The sequence below is a fragment of the Oryzias latipes genome, chromosome 17 (assembly GCF_002234675.1).
Source record: "Oryzias latipes chromosome 17, ASM223467v1".
NCBI classification, from domain to species: domain Eukaryota; kingdom Metazoa; phylum Chordata; class Actinopteri; order Beloniformes; family Adrianichthyidae; genus Oryzias; species Oryzias latipes.
The window spans coordinates 1,800,681-1,816,195 of NC_019875.2; the positions used below are offsets into that span (position 1 = coordinate 1,800,681).

Sequence of the window (15,515 nt, forward strand, 5' to 3'; positions counted from 1 at the left end):
AACAAAAAATGTTCTTGTTTGGATTTTCACAACAGGATGAGGACAAATGTAGGACTAAGAGGTTTACCCACACTAGACTATTGGCATTTTCATGTGGAATCCGTTAACATTTCTCTGCTCCATATTCGGTGACAGTTAAGCCAGTGGTGCCATGGTGGGTTTACACAGGTGGGACAGAGCACACTTTAGAGGATTTCGGCTTGGTATGGATCTCTGGGACCACTTGCCATAATTCCAATAAAAACACATATCCATTAGTCCAAATGTGTCAACCTAAAACCACAATGTAAACCAAACTAAACAATTGGGAGTCTCCAAGGCAGAGCGGTGAAATTGTCAAAAACAGAAAACAATCTGCATTTGTTTTATGTGAATTCTCATTTTTTATGCATCCACAATATATTAGGGTTTTAGTTTATTAGTACCTACATATACCTACATTCAGTGTATGAGGTGTGTACACACAAAAGCCCACATTTTTACCAGCAATTTAACCACAGCATGTGGAGAGGTCCATACTGTGCACATACTGTGCCTCAGTATAGTTCAGTATATTTTGACTAACAGTAGCATGCACAATTTCACATTTCCTTCTTGAAAGAAAAAAAAAAGTCAACATTTACTTTAACAATAAGTTTGTCTTGCTTCCAAACATCAATCAAAAATCTATGTCAGGTTAAAAAAATACCCAGTGTTTACAGCACTAGCCAACTAAGGCAAACCTAAAATAATGGTTACTATTGTGTAGGAATCAAAGTCCAAGAAAGGGGAAACTCAGAGAAAGGGAAGACCAGAACTCAAACCACATTTCTACAATACAAAGTTAATCATTCCAGCGCTTAAAGAGCAAAGTCCACAAAGACAGTTCATGTACAGTGAAGTTACAACAGTAAGTACCTGTTAGCATGAAGATGGTTAGCACAGATGGGACAGAGGAAACCAAGTCTTTATTTACTCTGGACAGGAAGACTGCATGGTGTAACGGTTAACCATCATTTGGTGGTTGTTGAGGTAAGCATGCTTGGCCCAAGCTGACCAAATAAAGGAGAACCAATGCAGAGATGTGTAGATAGAAACCTGTCCAACTCTGATGATTTTCTCTGGAGCCATGGCACAAACAACTGCTACTTTTTTAAAGATAAATGTCCTTTTATTGTGTTATTACATTTTTAAAATGCTCACAGTTAGGCCTGCACAATATACCGCAAATTTATCGTTATCGCAATATCCAGCTCTGCAATATGCATATCGCAAAAGGCGGCGAATATCACAATAAATCGCAAACCCAAAATGTGTTAAAACAATCTTCTAGCAGCTTGAAGCATTTAACGAATCAAATAAATCCCTTTATGCTTTGACCAATCAGATGGACGCCTTCCCATTGTTGACCAATCAGATGGAGGCCTATTATGTTAACCCTGGTCCTGAAGAGCCTCAACCCTGCCTGTTTTCCAGCTCTCCTTAACCAGCTTGCTGTTGATTGGCTGACTCAAGTGATTTCACATCCTGATTGACAGAACACACCTGATTTTGGTTATCATTATCGAGCAGTCTAGGGAGAATTGGAAAACAGACAGGGTTGAGGCTCTTGAGGACCAGGGTTAGCCACCCTGACGTTTGTCCCCCATGTCGATGAGGGTCATTTGGAGTATAATTTTTAAACTGTTGCAATGAAATGGGAATGATGTTTTTGTTAATTTTTCTATTTGTTTATTTACCGCAAATTTATCGTTATCGCAATATTGATCACTAATATCGCATATCGCAAGTTTTCCTCATATCGTGCAGCCCTACTCACAGTAGAGATTGAGTCAATTTAAATGAATAAATTCTTAACAGCCCTAGTCCTGCACATGGTTTTAAAGATCCTCTGTGAAGTCAAAGTAAAAATGTATTCAAGAAAAAAAAACACTAAAAATATATGTTTAAAATAAAATTGAGTTTACAGCAAACAAACAAAGCACATTTTACAGACAGAGGGTTCTCTGTACTGCACATAAGCTCCACCAATCAGAATCGGAATCAAGCTGCTGAACACACAAACCTGCAAGTCAAACTCCTCCTCCCCTGCTGTGCCATTATCATTGCTGCCCTAAGCTCCTCTCAGCAGGCAGCTGGCCAAACAAATGTTACGTGGTGGGCGCTTATGTAACAAATCAAAGCAAGTTCTCTGTGCATCCTCCATCACCATCCGGCCTAAAGCCATCATGGGTTCAAACGGCTCACGATCCTCATGAACCTCTGCAGACCTGGTCAAAATCATAATTAAATAGTCATTTTTGGAAATGCAGAAAACTGGCTGTAAAAGCAGGAAGCAAAAAAATAAAGACAAAATACAAGAAAGATTTAGTCATAAACTTTGAAAGGACTTTTTCTTTCTTGCTTGTAGAAAAAGATAAAATTCATAATTCAATAAAAGTTTATTTTCTCTTGAAACAACTGCAAACTGCATAATACCAGCTTCATGATCAGTATTTTAGATGAGAACACTTTAAATGGTAGCCAGTACACAGATTACTTTGGTTCAACAGAATTCAATATGCTAGAGGTTGAGCTGACATCACAACAAAATGCACCTGAGCTAATCCAGATACACCCAGAGCTCATCCGTTTTTGCACCGTAGAGTCTGCTGGTGCATGCATAGATAGAGGATCCGTCTTACCGTCGTATTCTCATCTGGGTACATGTTTCCTGCGTCTGTAGGTGCAGAACAACAGCAGATCCTGTAGCTGGGGGTCCTGACGAGGACACAGATGATACGCACTGCTCCGCTCTGCTCACCAAAGTCTATGACATGTCACATGTCTGCGCTAAAGCAGACAATGTCAACGTGAGACCCCACACACACTCCGGTTCACTCTTTCTTACATAAATGGAGAGGGAGCGGGAAGCCTCAGTGATGCTGGCATCTCTGTGCTGCCGCGGCTAACACTGACTGACCTGTCCTTTCATAATGCCATAATGCTGCTCTGGACAACACTGCAGCTGACAGAATAAACAGCAGGCGCGTGTGCAAACACACACACACACACACACACACACAGGAATATTCAACTGAATCTCTCCGAAGGATTAGGAAAATATCCACAAAATGTGGGACTTTTTATCGTCTGTTCATGCACACACAAACATATGTTTGTGTGCTCGTACATATTCAATGAATCCAACTCAAGATTGAATACTGGAAACAACGGCTGTTTCTTTTGGATCATCTCTCGGAGGATGCTGGTTACACTCCACACTGTGTTGAAAAAGTTCAACTTTCAGACAATGTTTTGGTCAAAATAGATCTACAAAAATCTTAGCTCACCAGTTAAATGAAAGGAGAAGAGATCAACTGTGGTCAATACATCCACTTGAAATTCTTAAAGCAATATTCACCAAGAACCACTGCTAAAAATATACTAAACCAATTATGATTTTTTAAAACACACACACACACACAATATAGTTTCAAAAGGTTTAAGATTCCTTTTGCTGACCATAAAATAAGAGTTGGTATTTTTGCAGTGGTAGATCAAAGCGTTAAAAGTTTCCAATTGGCTTACAGAGTGAAACGCATATAATTTGTACTTGCCTGAAAACCTTAGCATGAAATTTGCCTCCTCTTGTAAAAATCTGTTTTTGTAAATAAACTCTGGGATGTGAAGCAGTTTTCTTCAGCCAAAAGCTGCTTAGAGTCTTTAATCTGACAGAAATATTAAACAAAAAAGCACGCTAAAGCCAAAAATAGTTACAATTTCATTCTCATTATGAGAAAAATGTTCGATAAAAAAAGTGATTGCTCAACATTTTAAGCAGCACAACACATTGCTGCCAGATGAATAGTGATTTAACACAAGAAGGAAATATGATGAAGTGAGATAAGATGCAGAAGAATGAAAGATAAAACTAGGAATAGAAATGAGGCTGTGGAAAAGAAAAGGCTAGTTCTGCTGCGTTCTTTATGTTCAATGCATTGACTGTATATGAGAACTGGAGCCAGTGGGTGGGACTTCCCCCATACAAAATGACTTACTTCCAGCTCCAACCAAATGTGGTCGGTTACGTCGACATTTTTTAGCGATACGGATGCCGCCATGAAATCTGTCACTTAAACATTTTCAAAATTCAACATGAGACCACGTACATCTATTGAGCCATCTGATTAAATGGTTTATAACTTAAATAACTTGCACTACAGACAGTAAAAAATTAAAAATGTAATTAGCAAGAACATGTTAAAAAGGTAGCAGAGCATCAAGGGTTATTCTAACAGATGGAATAGTACCGGAAGCTGTTTTTACACCAATCCTGATCGGCTGGTGATTGGATGCTAGCGTCACCCCTCTATAAATAGCCAGCCCTTTAAACCTAATGGGTGTTCAAAGTCCTGGTCCACGATAGTTTTTGTCAGAGGACTAAAACCCAAATGCCTCTGCAGCATTAATTAGGCTAAGTAATCAAAGAACTGAGGAGGTGCTTCAGCTGTGAAAACCTTCTGAGGGTTCCTGCAGGTTTTTAAGTCGATTGCATTCATCATCAAGACACATGCTGGGAAGGAAGAGAACACCTCACAAGATCCACAAAAAGGTGGTGTGCAACAAACACGTTCAATTAGACTTCTTCAGCAGACTGTTTGGGGGTTAAAATAGAGCTTTTCATAACATTAGCTGCCGTTACATTTGCAAAATGTCTTTGCTCGGATCAAAGATCGGATTAGAATTGAACTGTGTACAAGGACCCTAAAAACCTTTTCTGGTTATAACAGGTATAAAGGTTTACATCCGCCACACTTTGGATCAGAATAAATCATTTTGAAATGTGCAGAAATATCTAAAATACCGGAAACGGCAGTAGAAGAAGAAATAGTGAGTTCCGTTTGTAAACAAACAAAGCTGTGGCACTTAGAGAGATGATCCTCCAAACATGCTTTTGTAATTATTAAGTGCCTGTTGGCTCTTAATTTTCTAAATCCGTGCTGCCAGTTCTTGGCCGCACGGACCCGGAAGAAGGGTTAGGATTAGGTTAACACATGCTAACAACATTTAGCCTTGGATCCACCTAAAACACCTTGAATTAACATCAGCCTTCATTTTGTCTGAACATGATTTGAAAAACAAATTCACGTCATTGTCTGCACAGTTTCTCAGGACTGCACGGAGCGGGATTCCGCATTCAATAGCCGCCTCCTCCGCCAGCTCACACACTGCTCCCAGGCTGCACAGACACAGTTCTCCCGGGTGACAGGGTTCTCCTGAGTCCAGCAGCTCGCTCACGCGGAGCAACCAGACGGACTGCGGTCAGAAGCCTCCTCCGGAGTACACAGCGTAACAATGCACCCTCCCCTGCCCGCACACACGAAGCTACGAGTCCGACTGCTCTGCTCAGAGACATGCTTCGGTCGCGCAGAGCAGCCAGCGGCCTACGCATGACACAAAAGCCAGAGTAGTAGTCACACACAATTTGATCCCAATAAGTCTGATTGGGTCAGATTATTCCGAACGCCATGTTTATATGAAATATTTTTGTTCTGATCAAGCGTTTATTCTGATTACTTTTGTCCATGTAAACACAGCTACTATCTAAATCAATAGTTTACATTTTTGGCAGGAACATAGACAAGTTTTCTGGACCAAATATTTCTAAGGATTTTACCAGGATCAAAGAAAGTAAGGCTTGGATTACTGAAGGCATGGTTGAACAGACACCAATTATGAACCCTCTGTTTTATAGAAGTCCTACACAAATTGGCTCAACAGCCAAATGATCATTGATTCAGTCTGCCTTCTTCTGCCTGTTTGTTTCTATGCATGTCCATAACAGCGGAGAAAAGCAGTGGTCAATCAGCTAGTGTTTGGAAATGACACATTTTCTACTTTATCAGCTTTGACAGGCGAGCAAAGTCACAAGTTTGATTATAAACCATTGTTTTAGTCTTTTCACCTGAACTAATCCCTCCAATGCATGCTTTGTAAACTGCATCTGATAGCAATCAAAGAAAGCTGTAAATCAGAGAGTGAGTTTGACATGAAACCCACTTCATGCCAGCCTGAAGATGACGCTGTGGCTGGTTGATCCAGATTTAGAGAATCTACATGTTCTACTTTTCAGTGACCTGAAAAAATACTAAATGGATCCCAATGATAGCATGTACTTTGTTCCCAATAAAAAAGTCAGAGAGCTGGATGAAAGGGAGAAATCAGAAACATTAACCAACAAAAAACACAAGAAGGAATAATGCTTCAACAAGAAGTGGAATAAGAAAACAGCCCAATTCTCCACCAAGCATTTAGTTCACACTTAAATTACAGATTCTAATGAGGTGTGGACTTTGAGATAAACACTTTACTGACCTAATTTAGTTATAATATAAAATATGTGCTTCTATTTTTTAAGCCCATCTTTTCCAGTTAAAGCCTTAATCACAACTGCCCTTGCAGACTGCAGGTGAAAATAGGCAAACCTGTACAGGCCATGGAGGTAGCCCCCATGAAGTATCAAGGTTGTAGACCACTTGGTGAACCGGTTGAACAAAAATGTTCATGAGCATTTTTTTATAGGCATGCTAAAAGCGACACGTCGCAGCAAAGCCTTGTACAACACACAAATATATGTAGGAGTGAAGTATGTGAAACGGAGGCATGTCATGTATATTATTTATCCTTTTTTTCCCCCCAAACCCTGCAGACTTTGCAAAGGGGGCTTATGAGTGCTGATCATGTCAAAATTGCAGATTCCTTGTGGGAGCCTTGCGTACAGCCTAAGGAAACGAGAGAATCAGTACGTAGTTTCTGTGGGCGTCCTGGGGGCGCTTCCATATCACATGCACCCCCTGTGCTTGCAGCACATGCGCAGGGTCAGTGAGGGGCTAGTACTGGCACCTTAATAATGACTAGAATACTGCATACAGCTGCATCACCTGTTGGTCATAAGTGCTTGCAGCCTACATTATTCCTATGGATACTTCATGATACACTTACAAAACGCAGGACAATAAAAGGGAGCTTGTGGCCTGCCAATTGTAGTTTCTATGTAACAACTACAAGCTTTTTCCAATTGTATTTTTTATCTAGTCCTGATTTACAATGATTTGAATAAAGAAAAACTCAGACATGCATTTTATTCTTCATTTTCTTTATACATGTCATCTATCATGAAAAAATGCTACAGTTATATGTTAAAACACCAAAAAACTCTTGATTGGAGAGGGTCTCTAACGTTCCTGTCCTTTTAATCCTTGTCAGGTCATCTGCTCTGTTTTGTCACCGGTTTGTTTCTCCCCATAGTTTTGTCATGTTTCAGTTTGTTTATTAAATGTTTTATTTCCTGTCACCAAGCCTGCTCTCCTGCATTCTGGGTCCTCCAGCACCAGTTCCTGACAACTGGAGGAATTTCCCATGGAATGACAGCCATTGATGAAAGTATCCCAGCGACATATATTTATTCCTTTGACAATGCTGTGAAGTTCCACAAGATGAACACAAATTTGAGCCATTTTGGAAATCAATTTATATTTCATTAGGTTTAGTTGAAAAGATAACAACCGATGACAAACAGTGACATGAGAAAAGTATGGCTGTGTTAGCCGGCAGAGGAATAAATGTTAAATAACAAGACCAGAGGTTGTTTTCTCCAACTTATTATTTGAGATCCTTAAAAAGCTGTGTCAAAAATGATGAACTATTGTGATCCTGAGGGTAGAGGAATGATTGAAATCAGTGGAGGAGAGGGCAGTCAAGCAGTAAATTAAAAACACAGAAATGTTGATGGCCATATTTTCTACAGGCTGCAGGGAAACGTCTGCTTTAGTGAACTCTGTGTCCAATCCAACATGACCGCAGGTTTTCTGACATCCTGTACACATGCACATGAAAGCTCCACAGTAGCCTCAGTGGCTCATGGGAATAAGGCAATAAATACTACTTTTTTTTTTTATGCTTTTTTTTTAAACATTCATTGAAACTTTACAAAAACATAAAACGATAAGAGTGAAATGCATCGTCTGTGGTTAACTGGACAAGCCTACAGCTTTTTATTCAAGTGCATGCAAATGAATCTAAATACAAATTTAAAATCTAAACTGTACCACTGTCCAGGTATTGACTACCTATCATATCTTAGGTGGTAGAAACCCCTTTGAGTTTTCATGACTAGCTCTTATCATGGAACTTTTTATAAGTTTCCCGTTCACGATGTGCAGACATCTAGTACCTTATTTATCTAGACTATAAAGCGCTGGTCATCTTATAATTAAAATGAAAAATCCAATCCCTGATCAGGAGACAACATCCCATTTCGATTGAGTCTGCAACCACGCGATCGGCCTGATTTCAAATAATCAGATCGGGACATCCCAAATTCACAGTATATAAAAATAACCTTATTCTGTTTTATTTATCTTGTTTTGTTGATCTGATTCTGTTTATGTATATGCATATGTATACGCCCTGATGTTTTAGTTTAACGGTCATTTGTTTTTTTCTTTTTCTGCCACTGTCTATTGTAAAAATAAATCCTCTGGTGAATCAGAGATTCAAGGTTAGTTAGGGCGTGCTTATTATAGAACGTCCAGAATCAAAACTAAGCAGGTATCACCAGCATCAAGCTGTGGGGAAAACAAACACGCAGCCAAGTGAAACCAGAGCAGTTTCCCATCAGCAGGCCTGCATGGGAAAGCTTTGGTCTCAGATCACCTTCACAGGACTGTGGATCTGAGCATCAATCCCAGTGGGAAAGGCCAAAGCCTTTAGAAAACCACAAATCTACCTGGCAACAGTCACTGCAGCCTTTTGGTGGACTGAAGAAATAGTATAATAAATATATACATTTAAAAAATAATTTCAGTGCAAAGACTTTCTACTAAACAGTAATGAATGCAGTAAAATGATCCAGATGAATGAAAAGAACAGCTGTGAGGTGTAAATCCCCTCACTTTGTAAATATTTAAGACATGCAGGCTAGTTAAGTGGTGTTACAGATGTGGGTAAAAAAAAAAACTGATAAAACAATCAATCTTTATCAAATTGATAGATTTTCCTTTCAAACTATTTCTTTTAGTTGTTTCAGGCAAAGAAAATTCATTTCTATTTTCTAAATTTCTGATTTGATAGTGAAAGTTCAGGTTCTGTTTAGTTTAAGTCACTAGTTTTGCACAACATGGACTCAAATTAGAATTAAATGATCATGATGATTAAATGATCAATACTTCCAAATCACGTAGAATCAAAAATCAAACAAATTTCTAAACTAAAATTAAATTATTTTTTTTATTTTAGCAGTGATGCCAAGCGATACATACCTAAGTTTTTCTATGATGCAAATGAACCGAATGAAAATTCTGATGGTGCTTTTTCCTGCTATTTAAAAACTCTAAAACGCTGTACAGACAGAGGAATGAAAATATAACCACTATATTTACAGAGAACCAAAAAAAAGTTACTAGCAAATAAAGTTAAACACGTAGATGAGTAGAACCAGCTCGACTACTTTGACCTTTGTTCTATTGTTTCAATGGAACAAAAAAGGCTCAGAAAGGAAGGAAATCTATTGTGGAGTGGGCTGCTTTACGGACTTTGAACTCATATATGTTCCCTGTGTGATAACCTTTCACAGAAAACATGCTGTCAATCTAGTATATCAATATTACAGAGAAAAATGCATTAGACGACATGTTAACGTTTCTCTGTAAATACAATGGGGCAGAAAAGTATTTAGTCAGCCACCAATTGTGTAAGTTCTCCCACTTATAAAGATGATAGAGGCCTGAAATACTCATCATCATCATCAACTATGACAGATAAATTGAGAAGAAAAAAAATCCAGAAAACCCTATTGTCTAATTTTTTAAAGAATTTACTTGTAAATTATGGTTGAAAATAGACCTGCACAATGAATCGCAAATTTATCATTATCGCAAAATCAAGCTGTGCAATATGCATGTGGCAAAAGGCGGTGAAAATTGAAACAAATTGTTACATTAAATGTGCTAAAACAATCTTACTGGAGCTTGAAGTATTTAAGGAATCAAATAAATCCATTTTTGCATTTGATCGATCACCAACTGGATGGAGTCCTTTTATGTTAGATGTATGGTTATTTGGAGTCTAATTTAAGTTGTGTTGACTCTTATTTAAATTAAACTGTTGCTGTTAAATGGAAAGTATGTTTTTGCTTGTTTTGCTATTTGTTCATGTATCGCAAGTCATCGCAATATTGATCATTATTATGGTAAATCACAAGTTTTGCTCACACCGTGCAGCCCTAGTGGAAAATAAGTGTTTGGTCCATAACAGCAGTGCATAGTTTACCGACTCAGACGGAGACCATTAAACTCTGAAACACAGATGTCAGCGGCGGCACCAAAATATCACACACTCTTTGAACAACCCCAACTGTGTATGCAATTTACAGAATTCCAAGGAATTCTGACGAGGAGAAGGCGTGACTTTACTGACGTAAAGGTTGAACAATCAGTGCAAGACTGCTTTTTTCAGCTAAAGAATGTGTTATCATTAATTTAATTGCATATGTTACAGTAATTCAAACAACATCAACACTGGAGCTAGAAGGGGTTACAAAGTTAAAGAATCAAGAAGCCTTTGCAGATGTTTTGAATTATATGGCTGATTATGTTGAGACACTAGGACCTTTTATTGTTGCATTTTTTTAAATATAATTTTAAGAGAATCTCAGTTTGTTTGTTTTTTCTCTGTTACCCACAATCATCAACAATTAGAAGAAGTAAAGGCTTAAATAGTTCAATCTGTGAAAAGATGTAATATAAAATGAGTTTCCCTTTTTGAATTGTTAGACAAACTTTTCATCTTTTTTTGAAATTCAAACACATTTGAGACAAACCAGTGTATCACTTTAAAACTCAAAGGTTAAGTCACGAGTCGTACAGTAAATGAAGGAGCTTTAAAGCAGAGGGGAAAAAACACTTCTGGTTGCGCCAGAGCATAACATCATATTTCTGAACTCTATTTTTAGGGGAACAATTCTATGGGTCTGCAACAGACTGGGGGCCTGTCCAGGGTGCCCCCTGCCTTTGCCCACAAGTGGCCGGGATAGGCTCCAGCAGCCCCGTGACCCCGAAAGGGACAAACGGAAGAAGATTAATGAATGAATGAATTCTATAGGTAGAAAAAAGCCAAACACTATTCCACAAGTAAAACATGAACATGCTCTATACTGACCAGTTTCTTCCTTTGTCTGCACAAATCGGAGACTATATAGACTATTTGAAGACATTTGCTTTAAACATAAAAGAGGAAATAAGCGTGCAGTTAATGTGGAAAAGAATGCTTTTAAAAATAATAACTGTGTCTGACTATGCTTTTTTGTGTTTCAGAAGCAACTAAACATCGATGACAGCAATGACTTCAACAGGGTGGCCTCAGAAGCAAAACTGGCCGCCTTGTTGATTAAAAAAGAAATAAGACCAGTCTTACCTGGAGATGTTCGGTGGAAGAGCCGCTCAGTTCATCTCCAGACTCAGAGTCATTGGTGCCTCTATCTTCCCCCGCAGAGTCACAATGAGTGCCATCACCCTCCAGGGGGTCTCTGACCAAGTCTGGGGATCTAGCTCGGCTGCGGGGCAGAGTGATGGACGACCCCTGTTGAGGTCTCTGGCTTCCAGCCTCCAGAGCTGGCTCGTGGTCAGTCGGACTAAGGGGGGGTTGATAGTGGTTACTGTTCCTGCGTTGACTTGGGGGAGTGAAGTGACCTGAAGAAGCGGTTTGAGCAGACGGAGACCGCCGCGTTTTGGATTCACGCCGACTGATGCCTTCAGCGGGTTGATCTTTTAGTCCCAGGTCCAGATGAGCTGGTTTGACCCAGTATGAACTGCCAGGAGTTTTTGAAGCACCACCATGGTGATAAGGAATGGGCTTGGGAGGAGGCATGAGAGCTTTGCGAACTTCCCGAACATACTGAGCAGGTACATAAAACGCTTTTGTCCCGTCATCTTTCTTCACCTGCCACCAATCTTCATTGGTTTTCTTGACCAGCAGGTAGCGTTCACCCTGGCGGATGGAAATGAGACGGTCCTTGGACGTGTACTCATAGTCGTAATCCACCTCCACGTAGACCTCACCTGGGGCTATAGGCAGGTGTGCCATATTGCCTCAGACTGTCTGCTTGAGAGTTCAGGGCAAAACAGAAGTAATTCCTACCATGGCATCGTGGGAAAAGCTGAGAAAGAAAACAATAGCTTCAGATTAATATGGCGTTTTAAAGGACACGTGTTTACTTATATCTTGTCACTGCAGGAAAAAGAATCATGTCTGTGAAAGTCTTCAAGAGTCAAAAGAAATGAAAGATTGTCTCCTGATTTACAAGAGTAATTGAAACGATCAGAGGTACACAGGAAACTAATAATCTGAGAATGACATTTCACATGAACTTTTCTCTGGTAAAACAAACAAAAAACTAGGAAAACAAATCCCAAAAATCCCTAAACTTTGTGACTTGCAGAAAAATTGATCACATCCTCCCTGAAGCAGTTTGTTACGTCAAACAATGATAGGCTCTCTAGAACCAAGTCTGACACTAAAACTGCTCCCATCAATCAAAATGTCTGCAAAGGTGGTTCATGATGCAACATTTGGTTTGGTTGATGCTGTCGTGGCTCTCTAGTGAACTTTTGAAGTTCCTCTCAAATCATCTTTTGATCCATTTAAAAGTCTTCCCTGAGGTCTTTTAATTGTGATTATGCAGTCTTTAGCCTAAATCTGTCTTTTTTTTAGGACATAGTTTCTGCAGAGCTGCAGGAGTTCATTAGAAATTCACCTCTGAGTTAAGGCCAGGACCACCGGTGCAGAGAAAGCCCTCCTCTACTTCCCATGATCAATCTGTTTACACTCTTTCCTGCTAGCTTACAGCCCCTCCCAACATTACCAGAGCAACAAAAAACTGAGCAATGATGGATCTATCCAGCTTGGAGCCAGATGCCAGTTCACCAAACATGGATGTACCAGTACATGGATCTAGTCGGTTGTTATGTTTTCAACTAAACCTAGTGGATGCATCAGAATGGAGCGCTGCAGGGAGCTTGTGGCCTGTCGATTGTAGCTTTTACATCACAACTACATAACTTTCCAAACAGCATTTTTTGCCTGCTCCTGATTCTCAATGTGTTAAGATGCAAATTAACTGATTGTGTTTGTGTCCAGACCCCAAAAAAGGTGTTGCCCTTTATTCATGTCGGCTGTGTTTATGTAACATTTATATAACAAAAACACAACTAATGTGGTCTGCTCGAGCTCAATCAGATGTGATACGCTGGGTTGACGTTTAATCCGCCTCCAAGACTAAAGGCCCGTTCACACCGGGACGAATTCCGTCGGCGATTTTCGCCTACGTTAACGCCTCGTGACTAAACAAAGGGCACCAATTAGAGCAGGGGTGGGCAATTCCAGGCCTCGAGGGCCGGTGTGTCTGCATGATTTCCAGATACTCTTGCCCTACTCATGGCTGATTACCTGGTTCAGGTGTGTCCAGCCAATCAGAACATGCCAGAGCAGGGTATGCTGGAAAACATGCAGGACTGCGGCCCTCAGTGCCCACCTCTGAATTAGAGTGTGCACACCGACGCGAAAAAACGCCACGCGTCAAAGCTTCAAAAAAAAAAAAAAAAACGCCTCGGGTTCGCTTTTTTTTTTTGACGCGTTGCGTCGAAATCTATTCGACCAATGAGAACGGCGCTTTTGCACACGTGTCTGGAGCCTCTGAAGTTACAGTAAAACACAACTTGGGGGCGCTCAAACACAAAACTGCCTTTCTGAGCACACATACCAGTGAAAAAGATAGACGCCAAGTAGCGTCTACACAGCCGTGAAGAAATAATGACGGCCATTCTAAAATATCCCCGAACCAAGCACCAGTTGGAGCTACTGGTGCTTGAAATATTCATGTTTTCTTTGTATGATTCTGACAAGCGCGTAAATACTTGCTCTCTTCTTCTGAGTAAAAAGCGACTTTAAGAAGCGTAAAGTTGCGCAGCGCCACCTTGTGTACAGGAGTATTTATGTTTACATTAAGCGCCATCTAATGTCAGGGAATGAAATTGCATGTTCGCTCGGCTCATCGTCAGCAAAAATCGCCTGGGTGTGAACACAAAAAACGTGGCGAAAAACGCTGGCGAATAACGCCTGGCGAATATTTGTCCCGGTGTGTACGGGCCTTAATAAATAAGGCATCCAACTCTTTACTTCTGAGATTATGTAGTAGAGTTCCTCTGGTTAGTTCACTTCAGCTGTCCTTCAGGGTGGATTCAGACTGGAAAGGTCTATTGGTCCGGACCGATGAATTTGGTCTGGATTGAGTCATGCACCTTACGATTGGTCTGTTTTCAGACTGTGGTCAACCGGAGATTTCTGTTTCAAACTAAAGCCTGTAAACAAAAGCATGTGACTAAAATTGTCTTCATTCATTGGTCAGGAATTACGAGAGTGGGGCAAAGCAATAAAAAGTTCTACGCTTTGCAAACCTTGTTGGGATAGTTCACGTCTTCAAACTTCATATTTCTCTGACTAAATTTTAACATTTGTGTCAACGTCAGGTACAAAACTTTTGCTACTTTTATATGGCAGAGGTGTGCTGCAAGAGGAGACCGAGGAGATAATGGCTAGGAAGGTACGCCGATAAGTGTTTACGACATATAGATTGTTGAGAAATCAGCGCGAGAAGCAATGAATATCAGATTTGAAGTTTTTTTGATCAGCCTGCATTCATCCAACCAAATTTCAAGGAGTTGTTGTTACACTGCTGCTCCAAGTTTGTGTGCAGCTCTGTTTCCATCCTGTAATGACCCACTACGGGGGCCATTTAGGTTCAGTTATTGAATCAATTGAAGCATGTTTCCACTGAGCTGGAAGCCCAATCCAGTTTTTACATGGCTTCCTGCTTAAATCACATGTGTAAACACCCAGTCCCTGTTCCAACAGCAGGAGAGGTTGCAGCAGACCATGATCCTCCTGTGCTTTGAAGCAGATCTTCATTACAGTAGTTATGTGCAACAGATAGAACCCGACTCTTCAATACAACTACGGTACATAAATTGATCTGAACTCACTTGTACTCAAATAAAGAGAAAGCTTCTGATCCAATTGCTTAAAGGAAACCTTGCATTTACCATTAAATCCAAACAATGTTTAGTAGGAGTCACTATTTCAGTGACAAAAGGTGAAAGAAACTGCCTTCATTGTGCAACTGCTTTAAAAATGTCAGCTTTCCAGAGTTTGTCAAGAGAAAACATTTGCTGGGCTGCATTCCACGCCTCACAAAATTCAGCGCACTGGTTCTTTGACAACACCTTTGCCCCTCCCAAAAAGTTAAGTGCACTTCCTGCAGTGACAAGTTGAGTCCAGCACAGAGAAAAGGCAGCCTCAGGTCAAAGTCAGAGGTGAAACTATTCCAGCTGTTCAAACCACAGGTCTGAATGTGCCTGACATCCAGAAGAGCTCTACTTTGATGGAAAATGACATACGAGTGTATTTCTGACAAACATAGAAGCAGCTGTTGCAAAAAATAA

At 40.1% G+C, this 15,515-nt stretch overlaps 1 protein-coding gene across 6 annotated transcripts in view; it reads right to left on the reverse strand.

Annotated features, from left to right (window-relative positions):
* LOC101158884 (rho GTPase-activating protein 12) overlaps window positions 1–15,515 on the reverse strand; it is a 65,435-nt gene that overhangs the window by 44,360 nt on the left and 5,560 nt on the right. For all 6 annotated transcript variants that reach the window (XM_020710647.2, XM_020710648.2, XM_011485970.3 and 3 more), the window contains exon 2: window positions 11,434–12,175. In XM_020710647.2, the coding sequence (XP_020566306.1) occupies window positions 11,434–12,102 (669 nt within the window). In that variant the 5' untranslated portion in view covers window positions 12,103–12,175. The remainder of the gene's footprint in view (window positions 1–11,433; window positions 12,176–15,515) is intronic.